Source organism: Bubalus kerabau, chromosome 7 (genome assembly GCF_029407905.1).
Source record: "Bubalus kerabau isolate K-KA32 ecotype Philippines breed swamp buffalo chromosome 7, PCC_UOA_SB_1v2, whole genome shotgun sequence".
Lineage (NCBI taxonomy): Eukaryota > Metazoa > Chordata > Mammalia > Artiodactyla > Bovidae > Bubalus > Bubalus kerabau.
In genome coordinates, this window is record NC_073630.1 from 68,790,763 (window position 1) to 68,817,044 (window position 26,282).

A 26,282-nucleotide genomic window follows, 5' to 3' on the forward strand; every position below is an offset into this window, starting at 1 on the left:
TTTTGCTATACAACATGGTTTTAATTTTCCTAATTATAATGACTATCGCTGATACAACTTACCTAGATCTAGTTTAAAAAGAAAATTTTGGAAGTAGTTTATCTTCTGTATAGCTGTATATTTAGATGTATAGTCATATATTTCAGTTCAGTTAAGTTCAATGACTCAGTAGTGTCCGACTCCTTGCGACTCCATGAATTGCAGCATGCCAGGCCTCCCTGTCCATCACCAACTCCCGCAGTTCACTCAGACTCACGTCCATCGAGTCAGTGATGCCATCAAGCCATCTCATCCTCTGTCATCCCCTTCTCCTCCTGCCCCCAATCCCTCCCAGCATCAGAGTCTTTTCCAATGAGTCAACTCTTTGCATGAGGTGGCCAAAGTACTGGAGTTTCAGCTTTAGCATCATTCCTTCCAAAGAAATCCCAAGGCTGATCTCCTTCAGAATGGACTGGTTGGATCTCCTTGCAGTCCAAGGGACTCTCAAGAGTCTTCTCCAACACCACAGTTCAAAAGCATCAATTCTTCGGTGCTCAGCTTTTTTCACAGTGCAACTCTCACATCCATACATGACCACTGGAAAAATCATAGCCTTGACTAGACTGACATTTGCTGGCAAAGTAATGTCTCTGCTTTTGAATATGCTATCTAGGTTGGTCATAACTTTCCTTCCAAGGAGTAAGCGTCTTTTAATTTCATGGCTGCAGTCACCATCTGCAGTGATTTTGGAGCCCCCCAAAATAAAGTCTGACACTGTTTCCACTGTTTCCCCATCTATTTCCCATGAAGGGATGGGACCAGATGCCACGATCTTGGTTTTCTGAATGTTGAGTTTTAAGCCAACTTTTTCACTCTCCACTTTCACTTTCATCAAGAGGCTTTTTAGTTCCTCTTCACTTTCTGTCATAAGGGTGGTGTCATCTGCATATATGAGGTTATTGATATTTCTCCCGGCAATCTTGATGCCAGCTTGTGCTTCTTCCAGCCCAGCGTTTCTCATGATGTACTCTGCATATAAGTTAAATAAGCAGGGTGACAATATACAGCCTTGATGTACTCCTTTCCCTATTTGGAACCAGTCTGTTGTTCCATGTCCAGTTAGTTGCACAGCAGTGTCAAATTGTTTGCAATCCCATGGAATGTAGCCTGCCTCGCTCCTCTGTCCATGGAATTCTCCAGGCAAGAGTTTTGGAGTGGGTTGCCATTTCCTTCACCAGGGGCTCTTCCCAACCCAGGGATTCAACCTGGGTCTCCTGCATTGCAGGCAGATTCTTTACCAATTGACCCACTAGGGAAGCCTTAAATTTCATAGTAGAATCCTCAAACATTGTTCTGGATGCTTTCCACTTTGCCCTCTAAAAATCTCCAGTCTTATGATCTCTGGTCTGTGTCCCAGAAAATGGACCTATATGGATTAAGTCAAATGTCCTTTGCTTTCTGGCTTCCAGTTAAGATTTGCCAATGAGAAGCAATGTTGTGGCAATCCAAGGGTGGGTTAGAAAAGAATTTCCAGACACAGAGTACTTCAAATTGAGGTGAGTTTATTAAGGGTAAGGAACAGAGATAATGAAAGTGCTGCAAATCCAATGGGCCAGGGAGAGCTGACTGTTAGGAGAGAGGGCCAGCTCATGTGACCCATGGTCTGTAGCCCACGAGACTTCTCTGTCTGTGGAATTTTCCAAGAAAGAATACTGCAGTTGGTTGCCATTTCCTACTCCAGGGGATCTTCCCGAATGAGGGATCACCCTACATTTTTTGTGTCTCCTGTATTGGCAGCTGGATTCTTTACCACTGCACCATCTGGGAATCCCTTTCTTGGATTAGTAGCCAATTTTTATAGCCTAGAGACAAAATTCCTATTGGAAGGGTGGTGTTAGGTGATTGGCTAGGGTGCTATAGGGTGAGTACTGGGGTGGGCATTTTTGCCTAATTTGGAGTCAGGAAGTTGCCTGGCAAAGATCAGGGGGCTTTTGGCAATGGTTACAAAAAGACTCAGTAAGTTTCAGAGGTGACTTGGTTCTAGGCTCCACGCGTGTGGCCTTGGTTTAGGACTCCACAAGCACTTAACAGATGATCAGAAGGAAGAAGGGAAATGATGTTATTCCACAGGATCCTCCAACAGGGTTGCCACGAATTGCCAGTGTCCTTAAATGAAGATCATAGCACCTATCAAATGTCCCTTTGCCTACAGTTTTCTTGCTCTCTGCAACTACTCCCTCCCCTCTGATCCGTCCACAAGAGCTCTTCCTTTTGGAATTTCAAGATTCTGAAAGATGCCTGGGGGCTTTCCTAATGCTCACATTTCTGTAAAGTGTACTTTTGTTAAACCCTCCTCAAGGTACACAATTAAACAATCCTATCATGCTCCTGGGACTATGAAAAACACATTAAAACACTTTTAGTTAAGAGTACATATTCTTTAATCCAGTGTATAGTCTTGCCTCCTTTGTCAAAGATAAGGTGTCCATATGTGCGTCGATTTATCTCTGGGCTTTCTATTTTGTTCCATTGATCAATATTTCTGTCTTTGTGCCAGTACCATACTGTCTTGATAACAGTGGCTTTGTAATAGAGCCTGAAGTCAGGTAGGTTGATTCCTCCAGTTCCATTCTTCTTTCTCAAGATAGCTTTGGCTATTTGAGGTTTTTTGTATTTCCATACAAATTGTGAAATTATTTGTTCTAGCTCTGTGAAGAAGTGGTGCTGGGAAAACTGGTCAACCACTTGTAAAAGAATGAAACTAGAACACTTTCTAACACCATACACAAAAATAAACTCAAAATGGATTAAAGATCTCAAGGTAAGACCAGAAACTATAAAACTCCTAGAGGAGAACATAGGCAAAACACTCTCCGACATACATCACAGCAGGATCCTCTATGACCCACCTCCCAGAATATTGGAAATAAAAGCAAAAATAAACAAATGCGACCTAATTAACCTTAAAAGCTTCTGCACATCAAAGGAAACTATTAACAAGTTGAAAAGACAGCCTTCAGAATGGGAGAAAATAATAGCAAATGAAGCAACTGACAAACAACTAATCTCAAAAATATACAAGCAACTTCTACAGCTCAACTCTAGAAAAATAAATGACCCAATCAAAAAATGGGCCAAAGAACTAAATAGACATTTCTCCAAAGAAGACATACAGATGGCTAACAAACACATGAAAAGATGCTCAACATCACCCATTATCAGAGAAATGCAAATCAAAACCACTATGAGGTACCATTTCACACCAGTCAGAATGGCTGCGATCCAAAAGTCTACAAGCAATAAATGCTGGAGAGGGTGTGGAGAAAAGGGAACCCTCTTGCACTGTTGGTGGGAATGCAAACTAGTACAGCCACTATGGAGAACAGTGTGGAGATTCCTTAAAAAACTGGAAATAGAACTGCATTATGATCCAGCAATCCCACTGCTGGGCATACACACTGAGGAAACCAGGAGGGAAAGAGACACGAGTACCCCAATGTTCATCGCAGCACTGTTTATAATAGCCAGGACATGGAAACAACCTAGATGCCCATCAGCAGATGAATGGATAAGAAAGCCGTGGTACATATACACGATGGAGTATTACTCAGCCATTAAAAAGAATACATTTGAATCAGTTCTAATGAGGTGGATGAAACTGGAGCCTATTATACAGAGTGAAGTAAGCCAGAAAGAAAAACACCAATACAGTATACTAACACATATATATGGAATTTAGAAAGATGGTAACCATAACCCTGTGTACTAGACAGCAAAAGAGACACTGATGTATAGATCAGTCTTATGAGCTCTGTGGGAGAGGGAGAGGGTGGGAAGATTTGGGAGAATGGCATTGAAACATGTAAAATATCATGTATGAAACGAGTCGCCAGTCTAGGTTTGATGCACGATACTGGATGCTTGAGGCTGCTGCACTGGGACGACCCGGAGGGAGGGTGTGGGGAGGGAGGAGGGAGGAGGGTTCAGGATGGGGAACACAGGTATACCTGTGGCAGATTCATTTCGATATTTCGCAAAACTAATACAATATTGTAAAGTTTAAAAATAAAATTAAATTTAAAAATAAAATAAAAAAAATAAGAGGATTTTCAAATTATAATTGGGAAAAAAAAAAAGAGTACATATTCTTATCCTTAGTGTTTTAAGGAGTTCCCATACTGTTCTCCATAGTGGCTTATCAATTTACATTCCTACTAACAATGCAAGAGGATTCCCTTTTCTCCACATCATCTGCAACATTTATTGTTTGTAGATTTTTTGATGGTAGCCATTGACTGGTGTGAAATGATACTGCATTGTAGTTTCGATTTACATTTCTCTAATAATGAGCGATGCTGAACATATTTTCATGTGTTTATTAACCATATGCAAAAGTAGGAAGTCCAGAAACACCTGGAGTAACAGGCAAATTTGGCCTTGGAATACGGAATGAAGCAGGGCAAAGACTAATAGAGTTTTGCCAAGAAAATGCACTGGTCATAGCAAACACCCTCTTCCAACAACACAAGAGAAGACTCTACACATGGACATCACCCGATGGTCAACACCAAAATCAGATTGATTATGTTCTTTGCAGCCAAAGATGGAGAAGCTCTATACAGTCAACAAAAACAAGACCAGGATCTGACTGTGGCTCAGATCATGAACTCCTTATTACCAAATTCAGACCTAAATTGAAGAAAGTAGGGAAAACCACTAGACCATTCAGGTATGACCTAAATCAAATCCCTTATGTTTATACAGTAGAAGTGAGAAATAGATTTAAGGAACTAGATCTGATAGATAGAGTGCCTGGTGAACTATGGAATGAGGTTTGTGACATTGTACAGGAGACAGGGATCAAGACCATCCCCATGGAAAAGAAATGCAAAAAAGCAAAATGGCTATCTTGGGAGGCATTACAAATAGCTATGAAAAGAAGAGAAGTGAAAAGCAAAGTAGAAAAGAAAAGATATAAGCATCTGATGCAGAGTTCCAAAGAATAGCAAGAAGAGATAAGAAAGCCTTCCTCAGGGATCAGTGCAAAGAAATAGAAGAAAACAACAGAATGGGAAAGACTAGAGACCTCTTCAAGAAAATTAGAGATACCAAGGGAACATTTCATGCAAAGATGGGCTCGATAAAGGACAGAAATGGTATGCACCTAACAGAAGCAGAAGATATTAAGAAGTGGTGGTAAGAATACACAGAAGAACTGTACAAAAAAGATCTTCACGACCCAGATAATCACGATGATGTGATCACTCACCTAGAACCAGACATTCTGGAATGTGAAGTCAAGTGGACCTTAGAAAGCATCATTTCGAACAAAGCTAGTGGAGGTGATGGAATTCCAGTTGAGCTATTTCAAATCCTGAAAGATGATGCTGTGAAAGTGCTGCACTCAATATGCCAACAAATTTGGAAAACTCAGCAGTGGCCACAGGACTGGAAAAGGTCAGTTTTCATTCCAATCCCAAAGAAAGCAATACCAAAGAATGCTCAAACTACAGCACAATTGCACTCATCTCACATGCTAGTAAAGTAATGCTCAAAATTTTCCAAGCCAGGTTTCAGCAATACGTGAACCGTGAACTTCCTGATGTTCAAGCTGGTTTTAGAAAAGGCAGAGGAACCACAGATCAAATTGCCAACATCTGCTGGATGATAAAAAGCAAAAGAGTTCCAGAAAAACATCTATTTCTGCTTTATTGACTATGCCAAAGCCTTTGACTGTGTGGATCACAATAAACTGTGGAAAATTCTGAAAGAGATGGGAATACCAGACCACCTGACCTGCCTCGTGAGAAACCTATATGCATGTCAGGAAGCAACAGTTACAACTGGACATGGAACAACAGACTGGTTCCAAATAGGAAAAGGAGTACGTCAAGGCTGTATATTGTCACCCTGCTTATTTAACTTATATGCAGAGTGCATCATGAGAAACGCTGGGCTGGAAGAAGCACAAGCTGGAATCAAGACTGCCGGGAGAAAAATCAATAACCTCAGATATGCAGATGACACCACCCTTATGGCAGAAAGTGAAGAGGAACTAAAAAGCCTTTTGATGAAAGTGAAAGTGCAGAGTGAAAAGTTGGCTTAAAGCTCAACATTCAGAAAACAAAGATCATGACATCTGGTCCCATCACTTCATGGCAAATAGATGGAGAAACAGTGGAAACAGTGTCAGACTTTATTTTTGGGGGCTCTAAAATCACTGCAGATGGTGACTGCAGCCATGACATTAAAAGATGCTTACTTTTTGAAAGGAAAGTTATGACCAACCTAAATAGCATATTGAAAAGCAGAGACATTACTTTGCCAACAAAGGTCCATCTAGTCAAGGCTATGGTTTTTCCTGTGGTCATGTATGGATGTGAGAGTTGGACTGTGAAGAAGGCTGAGCGCTGAAGAATTGATGCTTTTGAACTGTGGTGTTGGAGAAGACTCTTGAGAGTCCCTTGGACTGCAAGGAGATCCAACCAGTCCATTCTGAAGGAGATCAATCCTGGGTGTTCTTTGGAAGGAATGATGCTAAAGCTGAAACTCCAGTACTTTGGCCACCTCATGCCAAGAGTTGACTCACTGGAGAAGACTCTGGGATGCTGGGAGGGATTGGAGGGCAGGAGGAGAAGGGGACGACAGAGGATGAGATGGCTGAATGCATCACTGACTCGATGGACATGAGTTTGGGTAAGCTCTGGGAATTGGTGATAGACAGGGAGAACTGGCGTGCTGCGATTCATGGGGTCACAAAGAGTCCGACACGATTGAGCGACTAAACTGAACTGAACTGATGTCTTCTTTGGAAAAATGCCTGTTTAGGTCTGCTACGCACTTTTTGGTTGGGTTGTTTTGTTTTGTTTTTCTGGTATTGAACTGCATGAGCTGCTTGTAAGTTTTGGAGATTAATCCTTTGCCATTTGTTTCATTTGCTATTATTTTCTCTCATTCTGAGGGTTGTATTTTCACCTTGTTTATAGTTTCCTTTGCTGTGCAAAAGTTTTCAAGTTTAATTAGATCGCATTTTCTTATTTTTGTTATTATTTCCTTTACTCTAGGAGGTGGGTCATAGAGGATATTGCCATGATTTATGTCAAGGCGTGTACTGCCTAGGTTTTCCTCTAAAAGCCTTATAGTTTCTGGCTTTACATTTAAAACTTTAATCTATTTTGGTTTACCTCTGTGTATGGTGTTAGAGGATGGTCTATTTTAATTGTTTTACATGTGGCTGTCCATTTTTCCCAGCACCACTTATTGAAGCTGTCTTTACTCCATTGTATATTCCTGCTGTCTTTGTCAAAGACAAAGTGCCAACAGGTGCATGGGTTTATCTCTGGGCTTTCTAGCTTGTTCCATTGGTTTATATTTCTGTCTTCATATCAGTATCATACTATCTTGATGATTGTAGTTTTATAGTAAAATCTGAAGTCAGGAAGCTTGATTCTTTCAGCTCTGTTTTTCTTTCTCAAGGTTACCTTTACTATTTAGATTTTTTTTTTCACATTTCCATGCAAATTGTGAACATTTTTGTTCTAGTTCTGTGAAAAATACTATTGGTAGTTTGATAGGAGTTTCATTGTATCTGTAGATCGCTATGTATTGTATAGTCATTTTCACAATACTGATTCTTCCAACCCAGAAACATGGTATGTTTCTCCATCTGTTTGTGTCATTTTGATTTCTTTCACCAGTGTCTTGTAGTTTTCTGCATACAGGTCTTTTGTCCTTTTAAGTAGGCTTATTCCTGGGTATTTTATTCTTTTTGTCACAGTAATGAATGAGACTGTTTTCTTAACATGTCTTTCTGATTTTTCTTTGTTATTGTAAAGGAATGCAAGTAATTTCTCTGTGTTCGTTTTATATCCTGTGACTTAACTATATTCATTAATTAGCTCTATTAATTTTCTGATGGAATCTTTAGGGTTCTCTATATATGGTATTATGCCTTCTGCAAGCAGTGAGAGTTTTGCTTCTTCTTTTCCAATCTGGATTTTTTTTTCTTTTAATTTCCTTCTCTTCTCTGATTGCTGTGGTTAGGACTTCCAAAACTATGTTGAATAATAGTGGCACCCTTATCTTGTTCCTGACCCAACAATTCCAATACTGGGCATATGCTCTGAGGAAATCATAATTGAAAAATATACATATACCCAAATGTTCATTGCAGCACTATTTACAATAGCTAGGACATGGAAGCAATCTAGATGTCCATCAACAGATGAATGGATTAAGAAGTTGTAGTTCATAAATACAGTGGAATATTACTCAGCTATAAAAGGAATGCATTTGAGTTAGTTCTATTGAGGTGGATAAACCTAGAGCCTATTATACAGAGTGAAGCAAGTCAGAAGGAGTAAAACAAATATTGTATATTAACACATATATATGGAATCTAGAAAAACCGTACTGATGAACCTATGTTACTGATGAACCAGCAATGAAGACACAGATAGAGAACAGACTTGGACATGGTGGGGTAAGAAGAGGGTGGGATGAATAAAGAGAGTAGCATTGAAACATATACATTACCATATGTAAAATAGTTCAATTCAGTTCAGTCACTCAGTCGTGTCCAACTCTTTGCGACCCCATGAATCACAGCACACCAGGCCTCCCTGTCCATCACCAACTCCCGGAGTTCACTCCAACTCATGTCCATCGAGTCGGTGATGCCATCCAGCCATCTCATCCTCTGTCATCCCCTTCTCCTCCTGCCCCCAATCCCTCCCAGCATCAGTCTTTTCCAATGAGTCAACTCTTCGCATGAGGTGGCCAAAGTATTGGAGTTTCAGCTTCAGCATCAGTCTTTCCAATGAACACCCAAGACTGATTTCCTTTAGGATGGACTGGTTGGATCTCCTTGCAGTCCAAGGGACTCACAAGAGTCTTCTCCAACACCATAGTTCAAAAGCATCAATTCTTCAGTGCTCAGCTTTCTTCACAGTCTAACTCTCACATCCATACGTGACTACTGGAAAAACCATAGCCTTGACTAGACGGACGTTTGTTGGCAAAATAATATCCCTGCTTTTGAATATGCTATTTAGGTTGGTCATAACTTTCCTTCCAAGAAGTAAGCATCTTTTAATTTCATGGCTGCAGTCACCATCTGCCAGTGGGAATTTGTTGTATGACACATGGAGTTCAACCCTGGGCTCTGTTACAACCTAGAGGGATGGAATGGGGTGAGAGAGGGGAGGGAAGTTAAGAGGGAGAGGATGTATGTATACTTATGGCTGAGTCATGTTAATGTATGGTAGAAACCAGAACAGTGTTGCAAAGAAATTATCCTCCAATTAAAAATAAATTTAAAGAAAAGAGTATAGGTTCTTTTTTTCCTTACTCCTCCTTGAGAAGAGACAGGGAAGATGGGAGGGATTATGGACACAGTACAAATGGTTCTAATTCTTTTGTGATAGTCCTTAAAATCCAGTTTACATTATAAACACAGAACTTACAAGCAAAAATCTTGAACCTGACATGTGCCATATTATCAGGGTCACCAAGCTTATGGTTTCTAGTTAACCAAATGGAATGCTTACTATTGCTTATTCATGTGGCATAAGCTTTTTTACTTGTCAGCTGAGAGTATTAATTTTAAAATGTGTAGCAAAAGAGTATTCTAATACTAATTATTAAGATTAATGTAAAGTGAGGTTTTCACAGTTTCAAAATTTTATTGAGAATAATCTTTTAAAAAGACAAGCCGTAATGAAGAGTTGAAATTTTTGCATAGTAATTTGAAGGTAAACAGTAAAAAAATTAAAAATCTAAATCTTAATATGAATATAAACAATTTTTCAGTAGTGTACTTGAATCAGTATTCAGAGATTTGATTTATGGTAAATGTTGAATATGTCATTATTAAAGTTACCTATTATGTAGTATTATATTAAAGATGCTTTCCTATTTAGTCAGAGTATAGAACTTTGAACAAACTAATTTTTGTGACTATTGAAATTGTAAATTTTAATTATTGAAGTGCACATACTGAAAGGCAGAGAGAGAGCACATGAGTAATGTGCAAAGTAAATCAAATATTTATTCCAATAAAATTATTCAGAAAGAGCTGTTCAGATTTTGATACTGTGAAAAATGTTAAAAGCAAGATAATACATTGGCAAAAACAGCTTTAATGAAGAAACATACTTTATGCTGTCTAAAGGGGGAAAATATTACAATTACTTTAGTAGTTGCATTTATCACTTTTCTTTTACTTAAAGCATCATGTGTCAATTTTAGTGGTAGCAGCACTCTTCTCTCTAGATTAATCTACTTTATCTACTTCAGAAAACATTGAAATAATTATGAAGCATGCATTTGAATTAATAAAACAGATTCACAACAGTTTTTTAAGCAGATTAAAAAAAAAGATCATAGCTGTGATTAATGTCTCTGAGAGGAATTGAGACTGTAAAGTACAGTGAACAGCAATGAATTGCATTATTGGGTTGGCCAAAAACCTCATTCAGATTTTTCTGTAATATCTTATGGAAAAACTCACACAAACTTTTTGGCCAATGCAGTATTTTTTAAAAATTAAGAAAATGCATTTAAAAACATGTGGTGCCTTTTAAATAGCCCAATAAAGTTATTTCAAAAAAAGGAGGCAAATTTTTTCTGTAAAGTGCCTGAGGGTAAATATTGAGGCTTTATGGACCACTTGATCTCTGGTACCTACTCAACTGGGCTTCCCACCTGCCAGTGCAGGAGACATATAAGGGCTGTGGGTTTGACCGCTGGGTTGGAAAGATCCCTTGGAGGAGGACAGTATGGCAACCTATTTCAGTATTCTTGAGAATCTCATAGACAGAGGAGCCTGGTGAACTACAGCCCAAAGGTTTGCAAAGAGCTGGACACAACTGAAACTCTTAACACGTATGCACACACATCACTACTCAATTCTGACAATACAGTGGAAAAACAGCCCCAGACAACACATAAATGAAGGGGTATGGCTGTGAACCAATACCTAGTGCTGTGATAGAGTGCCACCTTCTTTTCTAAAAGGTAAATGTAGGCATAGCTCATTTTATTGTGTTTTGTCGATCTTGTATTGTTTACAAATTGAAGATTGGTGGCAACCCTGGGTCAAACAAGTCTGTTGGTGCAAATTTTTCCAACTGTATTTGCTCATCCTATTTCTGTGACACGTTTTGGTAATTCTCTCAATATTTTGAAACTTTCCACTGTTTCTTTTGGTAATCTGTGATCAGTGATCTTTACTGTTACTCTTATAATTATTTGGTGGTGCCACAAAACATCTCATATAAGGTGGCAAACTTGATTGTTGAAATGATAACAAAAAATTGAGAATATTACATAAACCTAGTTGACAAAGCAAAGGTAGGGTTTGAAAGATTAACTTCAATTTTGAATGATGGTCTTCTGTGTGTAAAAAGCTATCAAATAGCACTCCCTACCCTGCTTATTTAACTTATATGCAGAGTACATCATGAGGAATGCTGGGCTGGAAGAAGCACAAGCTGGAATCAAGATTGCTGGGAGAAATATCAATAACTTCAGATATGCAGATGACACCACCCTTATGGCAGAAAGTGAAGAGGAACTCAAAAGCCTCTTGATGAAAGTGAAAAAGGAGAGTGCAAAAGTTGGCTTAAAGCTCAACACTCAGAAAATGAAGATCATGGCATTTGGTCCCATCACTTCATGGGAAATAGATGGGAAAACACTGGAAACAGTGTCAGACTTTATTTTTCTGGGCTCCAAAATCACTGCATATGGTGACTGTAGCCATGAAAGTAAAAGATGCTTACTCCTTGGAAGGAAAGTTATGACCAACCTAGATAGCATATTCAAAAGCAGAGACATTACTTTGCCAACAAAGGTCCATCTAGTCAAGGTTATGGTTTTTCCAGTGGTCATGTATGGATGTGAGAGTTGGACTGTGAAGAAAGCTGAGCACCGAAGAATTGATGCTTCTGAACTGTGGTGTTGGAGAAGGCTCTTGAGAGTCCCTTGGACTGCAAGGAGATCCAATCAGTCCATCCTAAAGGAGATCAGTCCTGGGTGTTCATTGGAAGGACTTGATGCTGAAGCTGAAACTCCAATACTTTGGCCACCTCATGCGAAGAGTTGACTCATTGGAAAAGACCCTGATGCTGTGAGGTATTGGGGGCAGGAGGAGAAGGGAACGACAGAGGCTGAGATGGCTGGATGGCATCACTGACTCAATGGACATGAGTTTGAGTGAACTCCGGGAGTTGGTGATGGACAGGGAGGCCTGGCGTGCTGCAATTCATGGAGTCACAGAGTCTGACACAACTGAGCGACTGAACTGAACTGAACTACAGAAATATAATTCTTGAAGAGTAAGTTGATATGGGGAACTCCATTTTTTGTCTTACTTTAAGAAATTGCTGCAGCCACCCAATCTTTATTAAACACCCACCAGTTCAGTCAGCGGCCATTAACATCTAGGTAAGACTCTCCACCAGGAAAAAGATTATGACTTGCTGAAGGCTCAGATGATGATTAGTATTTTTCAGCAATATTTTTAAGTTAAGGTATATACCTTTTTTAATAAACAAAACTATTGTACACTTAATAGACTACAGTGTAGTGTAAATATAAGCTCACTATTAACTGTATTGGGAAACCAAAAAGTTTATGTGGCTCATTTTATTGCAATATTCACTTTATTGCAGTGGTGTAAAACTGAACCCACAGTATCCCTGAGGCATGCTGTGCAGTCTGTATTATATTTGATTAGATATCAGGGTAAATTTTTAGATCACTTTTAGCACCTGTTTAAAATGTATCAGCTGACATTAAGTCCACATTAGATAAAGATTATGTTCTTACTGAATAATATAGGATTTCTGTGCCTCAAACACAATTGAGTAGATGTTTTTTTCTTAAGTTGAAATGCCTCTTTCGGAAAGCAATCTTGTTCTAATGTTGAAATGTGAACAATTATGTTGTCATCAGAGTAGTTCCTTGTAATTGAAAGAGAAGCATCTGTACAACTTAAGGTACATATGTTTCTTTAGGTATGTGAGCTTAGAGAATGCATTTAACATATTGATCCTCAATTTTTCCATCTGTTACATATAGCTCTTTACTTTGAAGACTAGGCTATTCATATATAATGCACTTAAAGTTTTAGACACATGGCAAGTGCTCAGAAAACGCTAAAACCTCCCACATCTTATTCAGTTTTTTATAGAAACAGCATTGGACGTTAAAGAAGAATCACAAACTCCCCTCCTCCGTTTTTTAAAGTACTATATTTTAGTGGTAGAGAATGTTCCTTCACTAGCTGTTTCCTCAAATGAAATAATACATTTTCATATCAGGGTATTTGGAATGGCCTGGGTATTAATCCTAGCTAATATATATTGTTCTCATTGATTCATGTGGGGAATACTATCTGGCTGTTTTGATTAAGATGAAATCACAGGTTGTTAAAATAATCCAGAGATTCATTGTCTTTGCAGTGAGAATCATGCATAAACATTAACTATCTTTGCCTAAGCTTTTAGTTCATTTAGCTTAATTCATTTTCTGATCTCTGTGTCAAAGAGAAACTCTTAAATTTATTTCCTTAATTGGAAAAAATGAGAAATAACATTATCAGAAATTAACTTCTATGCTAAAATCATAATTACAGATTCAGAACCAAAAAAGTGACCTATCTGTATGAAAACTGCAAAAAAGACACACTGTAAGAGAATGTAACTTTTTGTTTCATAATAAGTTACTGCATTTATTTGCACTTAGAATCATTAAAGGACAGCAGGCTGATAAACTGAGATACTTTTGGCACACACTCACAAAATGCTCCCCAAAATGATGTCAGAAGCTGACAACAGAAGCCATTGCAATCACAAGCCATAAAATTTTATTATACAAAGTGACTACGTATGGACACAAATAACTGTTATTACAGCGGTTTATCAAGATCCAAACCATTTACATTTAAATCCTCTATACTTAAAAGTCTTTTAATTAGTAACTCTTTTCAGCTTAACTGCATTATAGTTATCACAGGCTCATCTTAACTATTCACACAGATTCAAAGGTACCAGGTACATTCCCTTGTCCAACAATAATTTATTTTGAGACAAATATTTCAGAAATTGTTTGAGATTCAGAAATCAACTTCCTGGATCTGTCTGGTCACTCAGCCACTTATTTCTACTCACGCTTCTCCTTCCTTCCTCTCTTTGTCCAAATATAGTATTTTTCCTTAGTTAGAAAGAAGAGAAAGTTACTTGAAGAGAAAGCCCTTTCAGTGAGAGAACAGATTTTTACAAAATAATAATAATTTGGACAGATTGTACTTCAGGAGATTATTCTTTTTTGCCATCCCTAATGTGGGAAAAACTTAGATCAGTAGGAAAAATAAGCATTTGATTAAAATGTTACAAGTAACAACAAGATCATAATACATCCAAAATTACCTTGTAATGTTTTACTGTCAGTTTACACTCACATACCTACTATGCAATACAGGATCCCCTTTCCTACCCACAGCACGTCACTTAGTTAATATTGTCTGTTAATCACAGCTTCTTGTTTGCCATTTTTTTTCCTTTTATTTCAGGATCTATCTTTCCCCCTACTCCACTGAATTTCTATTCCTAGCATACTGACCTTCATTCTCTCTCCTTCCATGTATTATAGTAGAAGCTTCCTAACTGGTTTTTCTTATTCTAAGCATCACACACCAGTAGGATGAAACTTTTATGATATTAATAATGATGCTTCTGTACTCACGTAACATCATAAACTCCTCAAGAATTGGTATCACCCAGTTAAGTTCAGTAGCTCAGTCATGTCTGACTCTTTGCAACCCAATAGACTGCAGCATGCTAGGCTCGTATCACCCAGCCCTCTGAAATTTGTATTCTTGCCTCTCTATCATGGGGCTAGACCTATCTATCTAGCCTCATCTTTGCTTGTCCCTGTATGAATTTTAACCTTCAATTAAAACGAACTTTTATGTGTACCCAAATAAAAGCAAACTTTTATTTGATTCTGCTTCTTTATTCAAGATGTTTACTCAACTGGAAAATGTGTTCTCTATTAACCTCACCTATTGACATATTGAATTCTCAAACTCCCATTTCTAAGCACATATTCTCCAAGAAATTTTCTCAGAGTTACCCTCCCTCCCTTAGATTATATAACTCATCTTCTGATGATATGATAATTTTCCTAAGGAAAGTTCATTTTTATACTCCCTCTTGTACCTCATTACCTTATACATAGGAAGTACTGCATAAATATTTGAATTAAGTTAGGTTATTTTCAAAATGAAAACACAAGAAAAGCAGACCTGACCTTACATTGACTAGAGTAGTGTGGTCAATAGTGTCTGGAAACAACATTTAGAAAATTTTGTTAGAAGGTTGGGAATGGACTTTACTATGGTAAACTAAAAGTAAAGTAAATGGACTTTACTATGGTAAAGTTTACTATGCTTTGTCAAGGGCTCTACAGCAGCAAAAACCATGATGACCAATAGAAACAATAGCAGGTAAGTCTGGACTTTGTTTGGTGTGACAGAGTTACATAAATTTGATGATGTAAAGAAAAATAGCTTGGTCAGAAATTATTTTCAAAATGTTATTCTTGGGACAAATGCTAAATCATTAAAGGTCTATGGAACCACTTCACTTAAACTCCAGCACTAAGATCAATGAAATATTGTAATTGCAAATGTGGTATCTTGCTGAATTTTTCAAGAGTGAAAATAAGCACTGGTATAAAACTTTGGGAACTTCCCAGGTGGTTCAGTGGTAAAGAATCTGCCTGCCAATGCAGGAGACACAGGGGGCACAGGCACAGTCCCTGAATCAGACAGATCTGGAGGAAGAAATGACAACCTGTTCCAGTATTCTTGCCTGAAAAATCCCATGGATAGAGGAGTCTGGTGGGCTACAGTTGATGGGGTCATAAAGACTCAGACATGACCAAATGACTGAGCAACAAAAAATAAACTGATGATTTTATACATGTGTTTGTTTATTTATTATGCATTTATTCAATTATTGGTAATCAATTTAAATTTTAAACTCAAACATATCATCTGATCTAAATCTCTTGCATAATCAAAGTACGAGATGCCTTTCTTCACAACACACTTGACTTGAAATACAATTTCACATCTTACAGTTATGGGCCCCTGATATGGGAGTCCTGTCAATCATTATTTTTGATGTTGAATCCTTAGAAAGGATGTAGCTCTCAATATGGGTCTTGTTATTAAGCTGAAATATAAGATATTTTATGATTAAATTTAATATCAGAATATGGGAACACACTAAAGGGGGAAAAAACCCTGGGGGTTGTTTCTATATTTACCCACATTTATTGTGAGAAGTGCAATGCTAGTCGCTCAGTCGTGTCTGACTCTGTGACCCCATCAACCATAGGCTGCCAGTTTCCTATGTCCATGGAATACTCCAGGCAAGAATACTGAAGGGGGTTCAGTATATTTCAGTATACTGAAATACTGAAGCTATTCCCTTCTCCAGGGGATCTTCCCAACCCCTGCCTGCAATGGGGAATGAACCTGAGTCTACCTCATTGCAGGCAGATTCTTTACAATGTAAGCCACCTGCTGCTGCTGCTGCTGCTAAGTTGCTTCAGTCGCGTCAGACTCTGTGCGACCCCATAGACGGCAACCCACCAGGCTCCACCGTCCCTAGGATTCTCCTGGCAAGAACATGGGAGTGGGTTGCCATTTCTTTCTCCCCATATTTATTGTACTTTAACCTAAAGTTAATAAGTTTTAAAAACTCCTTAATGAAATCTATGTCTTTAAAATATAATGTATCCAATGAATTGTCTAATTTCTGCTTATATTAAACACCTTCTATATAGCTAGATTTACTCTTGAATTATGCTCTTTCCCTACTGAATTCTCAGAAAATCAAAGTTCTTTTTTTTTTTTTTTCAGAAATGACTTGAAATTTTAGGAATTTGATTTCAATTGAGTCTATCTATGCAGTTCAAAAATAGATGAAATATTTTCATGCACCCATAAATCCAAGAGAATAAAATCATCCTAGTCACGACTTTCCTTTTCAATACTTCTAGATCCTGGTAACATATTTAGAGGATAGTGCTATGTGAATTAACACTTCTCCAAATTATTTTAAGTCCCTCTGGTCCAATTATCCTTTCTCTATCTATATCTTTTTTTTTTTTTTGGTGTATGTTATTCGGTGTATATTTAAACAGTCAGAAAACACAAGTACCAGTGAATCCAATAAAATCAAGATGTAAGTCACCTGGAGAAAGAGGAGGAATTTTTTTTTTTTTAAGAATTCTTTCTTAAGATAATAAAGCTAATACTTGAAAGAAGAGAGAAACGGGGTTTAGACTGCATTTCCTTTTAAAGTAAGATTTCCTTGATTTCTTTAAAAATAATCTAATTGCATCTTCTTTTCACTCTCATTTTTAAAAAGAATAAAATTTGTACACACTTCCTTTTCTGATATGCATGTTTAAATAGAACTTCTCAGAATACCACTGGCTTTGAAAACAAATCACATGTCTTGATGGTATATACAATGAATGTACATAGAAAAGTATCTGTCATATTTTTATCTAATTTTTATCATATTTTATTTTCTCTTATTCACAATGTGAAAATTGTTAATAGTGAAGTCAAGTTAATGGAAAACTTTGAGAAAAGCAAAGTTGTTCATATTAATTTTTAAGAATTTTGAAGTATGGTCATGCTCAGATAGACTTGAAAGAACAGCAGAATTAAAACTGCCCCCATGATAATGAGCAGGCCAGAGCTTAAAACATGGAAATACCCATGATACATTTTAGTGAAATGATTTATTCTTCATTGGTACTTCATTTTTCATTTATCTTTAAATGAATGCTTACTTTAAGAATATCCGTCAATATGCAATGTTATAAAAATGAAAGCATGAGCACTTTGTAAGTGAATATATACATGGCCAAAGTTTAATTTGGCTCTCCATTCAAAAAAAGCAGTGTCGGTGGATATTTGGGCAATATCACTTAATTCATGGTTACTTTTCCCCAAGATTTATAAGCAAAGTGAAAAAATTTAGATGTAGGCTGGTGATACAAAATGAAATATACTAGACTGAAAAAAACCCTATATATTCTAAAAACCTAAGTAATACCATGCCAGAGCATAATCATGTATTCATTAACCACATGGTGTCAAGTGCACAAGGGATAGCTTCCTCCACATACCATAACATGGGTCAGGACCATAAAACACTTTGTCCTGATGGTTGCTGTTGACAATGGAACCAATTTTTAAAGGCTACCCTCAAGATCACCCTGGTGATTTTCCAAATGATTAGGTGATGGTGAATGAATAGGGAGTTCTTATAAATAATTGATATGCCAAACTAGTTACAGGAATATAGTAATTAAAGCCTGAGTTTAACTCATCTCTTAACAAAACCTCAGAATTGAGAGTTCCATACACTCATTTTCATTAGAGGTGCCTCTAACAGAATTTCACCTTTAATATAATTTCTGTGCCTGCTCACATTTTCTAAAAAAGAGAATGTCATTACAATTTATAACAAACTCATAAACCTGCCCAAGTTGAAATTTAGGAACTGGAAAAGATGATATGCAACACAGGCCTGAAACTGTTTTTCCAGAATATTATTGGTCTGAAAAATGTTAATAGAATGTACTTAAGACAATATCCTCAAATTGAATTTCAAATCATTTGCTGGATAATATTCTTTAGCCACATGAGTAAATACAAGCCCTGTTCCTCAATGTTAGTTGTCGTTAATTTAAGGAATATAGCACTTTTGTAGAAGGTTAAGAAAAAGTCATTTAATTTCAGGTTGGTAGATCTAAACATTTCAGTATTAATCTCTTTGTTCTTCATAAATGCCATGAAACAGAGAATAAAATGGTTAAATGTAATATTTTTCATTTCTTTTCACCTTGTATTTAAGTGTCTTTGACAGTTTCCATCCTAGTTTGCAAGCCACCAAACCTAAATATTTCATCAGGAAATGAACTAGATTAAAGGTAAGCTAAAAATTGGCTTTTTCTTCTTTAAAAAATAAAAATTGTAAAATTAATTTGTTTGGAGGAGTAAAGCTTCTTAGAAATCAACCCAATGAAATCATGGTTTACTGTTTTCAACTAGTTCTATTCCAAACAAAGCATAAATATAAAAAGCAAAAAAAAAATCAAATTAACAATATTTTCTAGGCAAAAACAGATTACATATTATTAGGCATTAGATTAGGCTACCATTACAAATGATTGGTTAAATTTAAATAAAATTTGTAATAAATTATTCCATCTTTGAAATATGAATCACAGAACTCATAAATTCAAACTCCTAATAGGATATATGCAAAAATAAAGAAAATTAAAGTACAAATATACAATACTATTTTAATAGACTGAATTTTGCAATAATCTGCTTTTTATAAAGTACATTAAACTGAAAGCTGCTACTGTATTTACCTATGAAAGCCATAAAATAGGTAAAATAACTATTCACATTTAAACCATTGGTTTCTCTGCATTTTGAATTCAAACTTCATGCAGTATTGAAGGACAGTAGATTATATTGGATTTAGTCAGACTTCTTTTTCATTTTTCCTAGTAAGTAGAATTTATAAGTAAAGATAGCCAACCCAATAAACCAGATTGAACAAGGCAAAAGCTGTTGGGAAAAATATTCGAGAATAGGAATCAATTTTGGCAATGCGTATGTGTATCCTCCCTTCCCTCCACGATCCTGTTCTGCAGTCTTCAAAGCAACAGAAGAAGCTGGCACAATCTTTGCCCTCCAAACACTGGTAGCCATAATCATCTTCTCCTTGTGGCAGAGAAAGGCTATTCATTGGAATCAGAGTAGATCCAGGATGGAGTCCAGAGGACATCTGAGTAAGATAATAAATGAGTGTTGAGAAAAAAAATAGCATAAAAAAGATTAATATGTCCCCTCAAGGTAAACTCTAAGAGTGATATGCAGTAAAAAAAAATCATATTTTGCAAAAATAAAACAAATATTCAATCCTAACATCTTTTTTAGACTATAATTTACCTTGTAGCATATACCAATATTATTTTATATTCCAAAGATTTTGAAGGAAAAAGACATTAAAAAATGAAATATATTTTATACCTTTAAAAAGATGATCTACTAAATTATTTTTGACCATGAATCTAATTCTAAAATGAGGATAAACTATATTTTCTATGATATTGTACAGTAAAATATTTACAATACTATTAACATGTTGGTTTGCTGTGGTTATATTCTGTACTGTATTTTAGTCATAATGAGAACAAATAATAAAGATTGACAAGTTGGTATTAATTTTCTTACCACTTAATACCTATATAGCATATGTTCCAATGTTAATCAGAGTGAAAGTGGTTAAAATACAAGATTGTTAGTATCTGATTTTGATAAAGCAGAAAATTTTAAGAAGGTGTAAATTAATAAAAAATATTTGAGGTCTGGAGTTGTGGATAAGCACAAAGAGTTAAAAACTCAGCCTGGAAACAACTGATATTCAAAATTTTGCTCATTCTACCACAATCCGTCTCATTCCAGTCCTCCCCATAGCTGGGGAAGAATTACATTAATGAATGCTTAAATAAAATGGCAGGTAAATTATGAATGAAAATTGCCATCTTTAGTAACCCTTATTCTTCAGGACATCCACATATTTCAGGGGTTATTTTACTGTGAATCTCACAATATAATATAATCAGTGGTTTTATTTTGTAAACACTGAATACAATGCTGACATTATAACAATTGTTTTATCCTGATTTTAAATTTGAATGAAAATGTTTATAAAAAATTTTCATCCTAAATTCTGAAATAAATCTCAAAACTATGAAAATTAAACATGGAATGAGAAAGATGTAGAAAATTAAGCAGACAAATGAGAATTTAAAAACATTTGGACCTATATTCAAATCCACTTTATTTCTAAAATAAACATAGAATCTGAACCAATAAATATTAAACATTCAGTAGATACAAAAAGAAAATAATCACATTTAATGATGTTTTTAAAAGATAAATCCATCACACAAAGTATACTATCCATATTAGAAACAAATTGTGCAGTCCAAAGATAAACAATGCCCTAAAAACAAATAAATGTGTGACTGAACTTGTGCACACGTATCATGAAAAACAGAAGCAATATATTATTATATGTTAATGATGATCTTCTGAGATTGATACTTGGGCATACTTGACTAGACTCCTAAATTTTAGTGGAGCACTAACTTATGTAAAAAATTGAGACAAATTTGTATTAATTTTCTTATCACTTGATACTTAAATAGCATATGTTCCAATGTTAATCAGAGTGAAAGTGGTTAAAAGATAAGATTTTTAGTATGCAATTTCAAGGCTATAAGACATAAAGCACATTCCCTTTATCACTCAGAACTGCCATAAATGGAGACAGTGTGTTTGTTGGAAGATATCAATTTTGTATGAGAAGGATGATCAAACATAAAAGTGCACAAAAATGGAGGAAAACTGCAAATGTTTCACTTAAAATATGAACCAATCCCTGGTGGCCAAAATCATGGAGAACATCTATTGCAGAGACACTTCAGATTGATGGTTTTCTAGTTTCCTGCTATCTCCCTCAAAATGCCACTAATCATAAATTGAAACTGTACTTCATTGAATGATGAACGTGACTTGAAGTGAATTTTGTATGTGCTAAGAAAAATAACTAAAGAGTTGATACAGTATCAGCAAAATAAAATATTTGTGATATACAGATTTGTAATCTGGAACCACTGAAATATGAATTGGAAAAGTATAAACATTATAAACTTTATTTATCTGAAGTACAACTGCATAGCCTACCTTATAATTTCTCAAATAAAGATCCTGATGTCCACCCAAAATAACAAACATTGAGAAAATAAAATAGACCTGTTTAAATAATATAAAGAAAACAACAATCAAATAGAATTTTCTTTTACTTCAAATGATGTAGTTTTGAGAATATACCATCTTTTTGTTATTTCAAAAAAATCATTAAGAATATAGCTGAACTTAACATTTTGAGAAATCAATCCCATTCTATTAAAGATACATATGTATCTGGTTATATACTAAATACTCTATTACTAATAGTTTAATCATATAGTTAATATACAAAATATACTTTAAGCACCAAGGCCAATACTTACTATTTAGATCATATACTACTACCATTGATAATATTTAGTATTAGCAATTAGCAGACATTGCAGACATTATTAGGTCATGTTATTGACCTAATATTGAATATTGACCTAGTGAAATATTGACTAGTATCACTATTATTAATTTTTCATCAAAAAGTTACACATGAGAATACTTAGTTAATTATCAGTCAAAATTTCAAATATTATGAAACTATATTAGTGTTAAAATAGATGTGAGGTAGATTTTCGTCAGAGTTGTCAATCTTGGTACTTCAAGAACATAGAAGTTAATGTAAATAATTATCAGAGGAAAGTATAAAATAGAAAGTTAAAAAAACAAACAAATAAACCTAATTCTGAGGGTTGAGACCAAGGCTGATAAGCAGAGAACTGTTTTTTCACTTGTACATTTATACATTGTTTGATTTGTTCATTTGTTTCAACCATACGCAAGTAAGCTTCTTTACTGTATTTCAGATTTCACCAATATCAAATAATCATTTCTGGGAGCTTTGCCGAATACCATTATAGGAAAGAAAGTTTATAATTGGTGAAACTGTGTATTGATACAGCTTTTCATTATTTTTGTGCTCTAAAAGGTAGAGGATTGCTTATTTATAAAGATATGATATATATTAGCTGAAGAATGGGCTGTGGGTTGGGTACTGTGGCCAAAACAAATACACACACACACAAATACCTTTCACACTGTATTTCCACTCTTATATTCTAGTGACATTCTCAGTAATATATTACATCTTGAACTTTTGCAGTAGTCTTTATCTCCTTGCTTCTTTGGTAATTCAAAAGCATTCCATGCTACTTACAATTGTCTTTCAAAAATACAGAAACAAATATGCCATCTTTTTGAAAACATTCATAGCTTATCAGTGCTGACAGGGCAAAATCTAAATTTCTTAACCCTGTGCTGGAGACTTCAACATCTTGGCAATAAACAACTTTTCTATCCTCAACTTGGCTTAATTTCTTTCCTAAGATTCCTATTTTTAAACCAGCATTGTCCAGAAGTTTCTACTAGTTACATGTGGCTATTAAGCACTTAAAATGTGACCACTGCTACTAAGATTTACATTTTAAATTTTTGGTTGTTTTTAGTTAATTTAAATCAACCTAGCTAGCGGTTATTGCATTAGACAAAGAGCTTGAGAAACACACCAGTCTACTTTTTATTCTTATATGTAAACCTCAACCTGGATTACATGGTTCCTTCTCTCAAATGTTCTTACTAATTTGTTTCCTGAAAACTGCAATTTATTCTTCAGAGAACTACTTCAAAGATGTCATGCTTTCTTTGTAGTTTTCTCTATCAAATTCCCACTTGGAAGAATTAGTTTACATACACTTTGAATAAATTATTTACAGTGAAATGAGAGAAGCCCACCCACTACACTGTCACTCACAATGGTATAGCTCCTTCTCAACACTATGTGCTTGTTAGTGTTTTACAAACTACATTACATAATGTCTCAGGATTCCTTCTGTGCATGAGACAGGCCACTTAGTTTGGACTCCGTGGTGGCTATCTCTATTTCAGTAAGAACATCTTCAAATATGCTTAACTTATATATGTCGTAGAAAATATTTTGCTGCTGAAAAGGTATTTGAAACCAGTTATCTAACTTATACTTCCTTACAGTGTCTTTGTTTACTTTCAATTTTTACATTGGACTGTTATTTGTACTGTATTTCTTATCTTCTGTTTATATTTCTAATTCATTTTTCCACAACTAGATTTACAGAGCCCTGAAAGCAGAGAACACATTCTGTCATTATTCTCTTCATAGTGTCTTGTCCATTCTTAGTCACTCAGTTGTGTCCAACTCTATGCAACTCCATGGACTGTAGCCCACAAGGCTTCTCTGTCCATGTATTCTCCAGGCAAGAATACTGAAGTGGGTAACCAACCATTCCTATCCAGAGGATCTTCCTGACCCAGGGATCTAACTTGGTTTTCCTGCACAGCAGGGAGATTCTTACTTCAGAGCCACTAGGGAAGCCCATCTTGTCCACTGTTGGTGAAATAAACTTCAAACATTTAACATTTCCACCAACTGAGAGATTACAAATAAGAAAGTTCCATCCTTAAATGGGTATACCAGGCTCCTAATATAGGTATAAAATAGTTTTCTGGTATTTTTATCATCAAAGGGCTGAATATTTGAGTTTTAAAATGAACAACTCTTTATTTGGATTGTTTACTACCATTGATTTTCTGAGATCTTTACCTCTTTCATAGGGGATCTTGATTCTATAATTCAGTATATTTAGTATACTAGATTTAACTGAAAATGGATATTGATACAAACATACCTGAATCATATTCTCAATGAATAGAAATAAAATCCTATTAAAATATATTCAGTTCAGATGCTCAGTAGTGTCTGACTCTTTGTGACTCCAGGGACTACAGCAGGCCAGGCTTCCCTACTGTCACCAACTCCTAGACATTGCTCAAACTCATGTTCATCCAGTCAGTGTTGCCATCCAACCACCTCATCCTCTGTTGTCCCCTTCTCCTCCTGCCTGCAGTTTATCTCAGCATCAGGGTCTTTTCAAATGAGTCAGTTCTTCATACTAGGTGGCCAAAGTATTGGAGTTTCAGCTTCAACAACAGTCCTTTCAATGAATATTCAAGACTGATTTACTCTAGGATTAACTGGTTGGATCTCTTTTCCATCCAAGGGACTCTCAAGAAGCTTCAACACAATAGTTCAGTTCAGTCGCTGAGTCATGTCTGACTCTTTGTGACCCCATGAATTGCAGCACGCCAGGCCTCCCTGTCCATCACCAACTCCCAGAGTTCACTCAAACTCACCTCCATTGGGTCAGTGATGCCATCCAGCCATCTCAGCCTCTGTCATCTCTTTCTCCTCCTGCCCCCAATCCCTCCCAGCATCAGAGTCTTTTCCAATGAGTCAACTCTTCGCATGAGGTGGCCAAAGTACTGGAGTTTAGCTTTAGCATCACTCCTTCCAAAGAACATCCAGGACTGATCTTCTTTAGAATGGACTGGTTGGATCTCCTTGCAGTCCAAGGGACTCTCAAGAGTCTTCTCCAACATCCTAGTTCAAAAGCATCAATTCTTCAGCAGTCAGGTTTCTTCCCAGTCCAACTCTCACATCCATACATGACTATTGGAAAAACCATAGCCTTGACTAGATGGACCTTTGTTGGCAAAGTGATGTCTCTGCTTTTGAATATCTTATCTAGGTTGGTCATAACTTTCCTTCCAAGGAGTAAGCATCTTTTAATTTCATGGCTGCATTCACCATCTGCAGTGATTTGGGAGCCCCAAAAAATATACACAATGGTTACAAAGTATCAATTATCTGGCGCTCAGCTTTCTTTATAGTCCAACTCTCCCATCCATACATGACTACTGGAGAAACCATAGCATTGACTTGGGTTCATGTACTGTTGAAGCCTGGCTTGGAAAATTTTGAGCATTAGTTTGCTAGCAAGTGAGATGAGTGCAATCATGCAGTAGTTTGAACATTCTTTGGCATTGCCCTTCTTTCGGATTGGAATGAAAACTGACCTTTTCCAGTCTTGTGGCCACTGCTGAGTTTTCCAAACTTGCTGGCATATTGAGTGCAGCACTTTCACAGCATCATCTTTTAGGATTTGAAATAGCTCAACTGGAATTCCATCACCTCCCATAGCTTTGTTCGTAGTGATGCTTCCCAAAGCCCATTTGACTTCACATTCTAGGATGTCTGGCTCTAGATGTGTGATCACACCATCATGGTTATCTGGGTCTTGAAGATCTTTTTTGTATAATTCTTCTGTGTATTCTTGTCACCTCTTCTTAATATCTTCTTCTTCTGTTAGGTACATGCCATTTCTGTCCTTTATTGAGCCCATCTTTGCATGAATGTTCCCTTGGTATCTCTAATTTTCTTGAAGGGATCTCTAGTCTTTCCCATTCTATTGTTTTTCTCTATTTCTTTGCATTGATCATTAAGAAAGGCTTTCTAATCTCTCCTTGCTATTCTCTGGGACTCTGCATTCAAATGGGTATATCTTTCCTTTTCTCCTTTTCCTTTAGTGTCTCTTCTTTTCTCAGCTATGGTAATAAAGACCCAGTCAAAATG

The 26,282-nt window shown here is 36.2% G+C and overlaps 1 protein-coding gene across 1 annotated transcript in view; it reads right to left on the bottom strand.

Moving 5' to 3' along the window:
• Nucleotides 1–18,690: 18,690 nt before the first annotated feature.
• GABRG1 (gamma-aminobutyric acid type A receptor subunit gamma1) overlaps nt 18,691–26,282 on the bottom strand; it is an 87,751-nt gene continuing 80,159 nt past the window's right edge. The window contains exon 9 of the mRNA XM_055588468.1: nt 18,691–19,874. Coding sequence (XP_055444443.1) covers nt 19,605–19,874 — 270 coding nt within the window. The 3' untranslated portion in view covers nt 18,691–19,604. The remainder of the gene's footprint in view (nt 19,875–26,282) is intronic.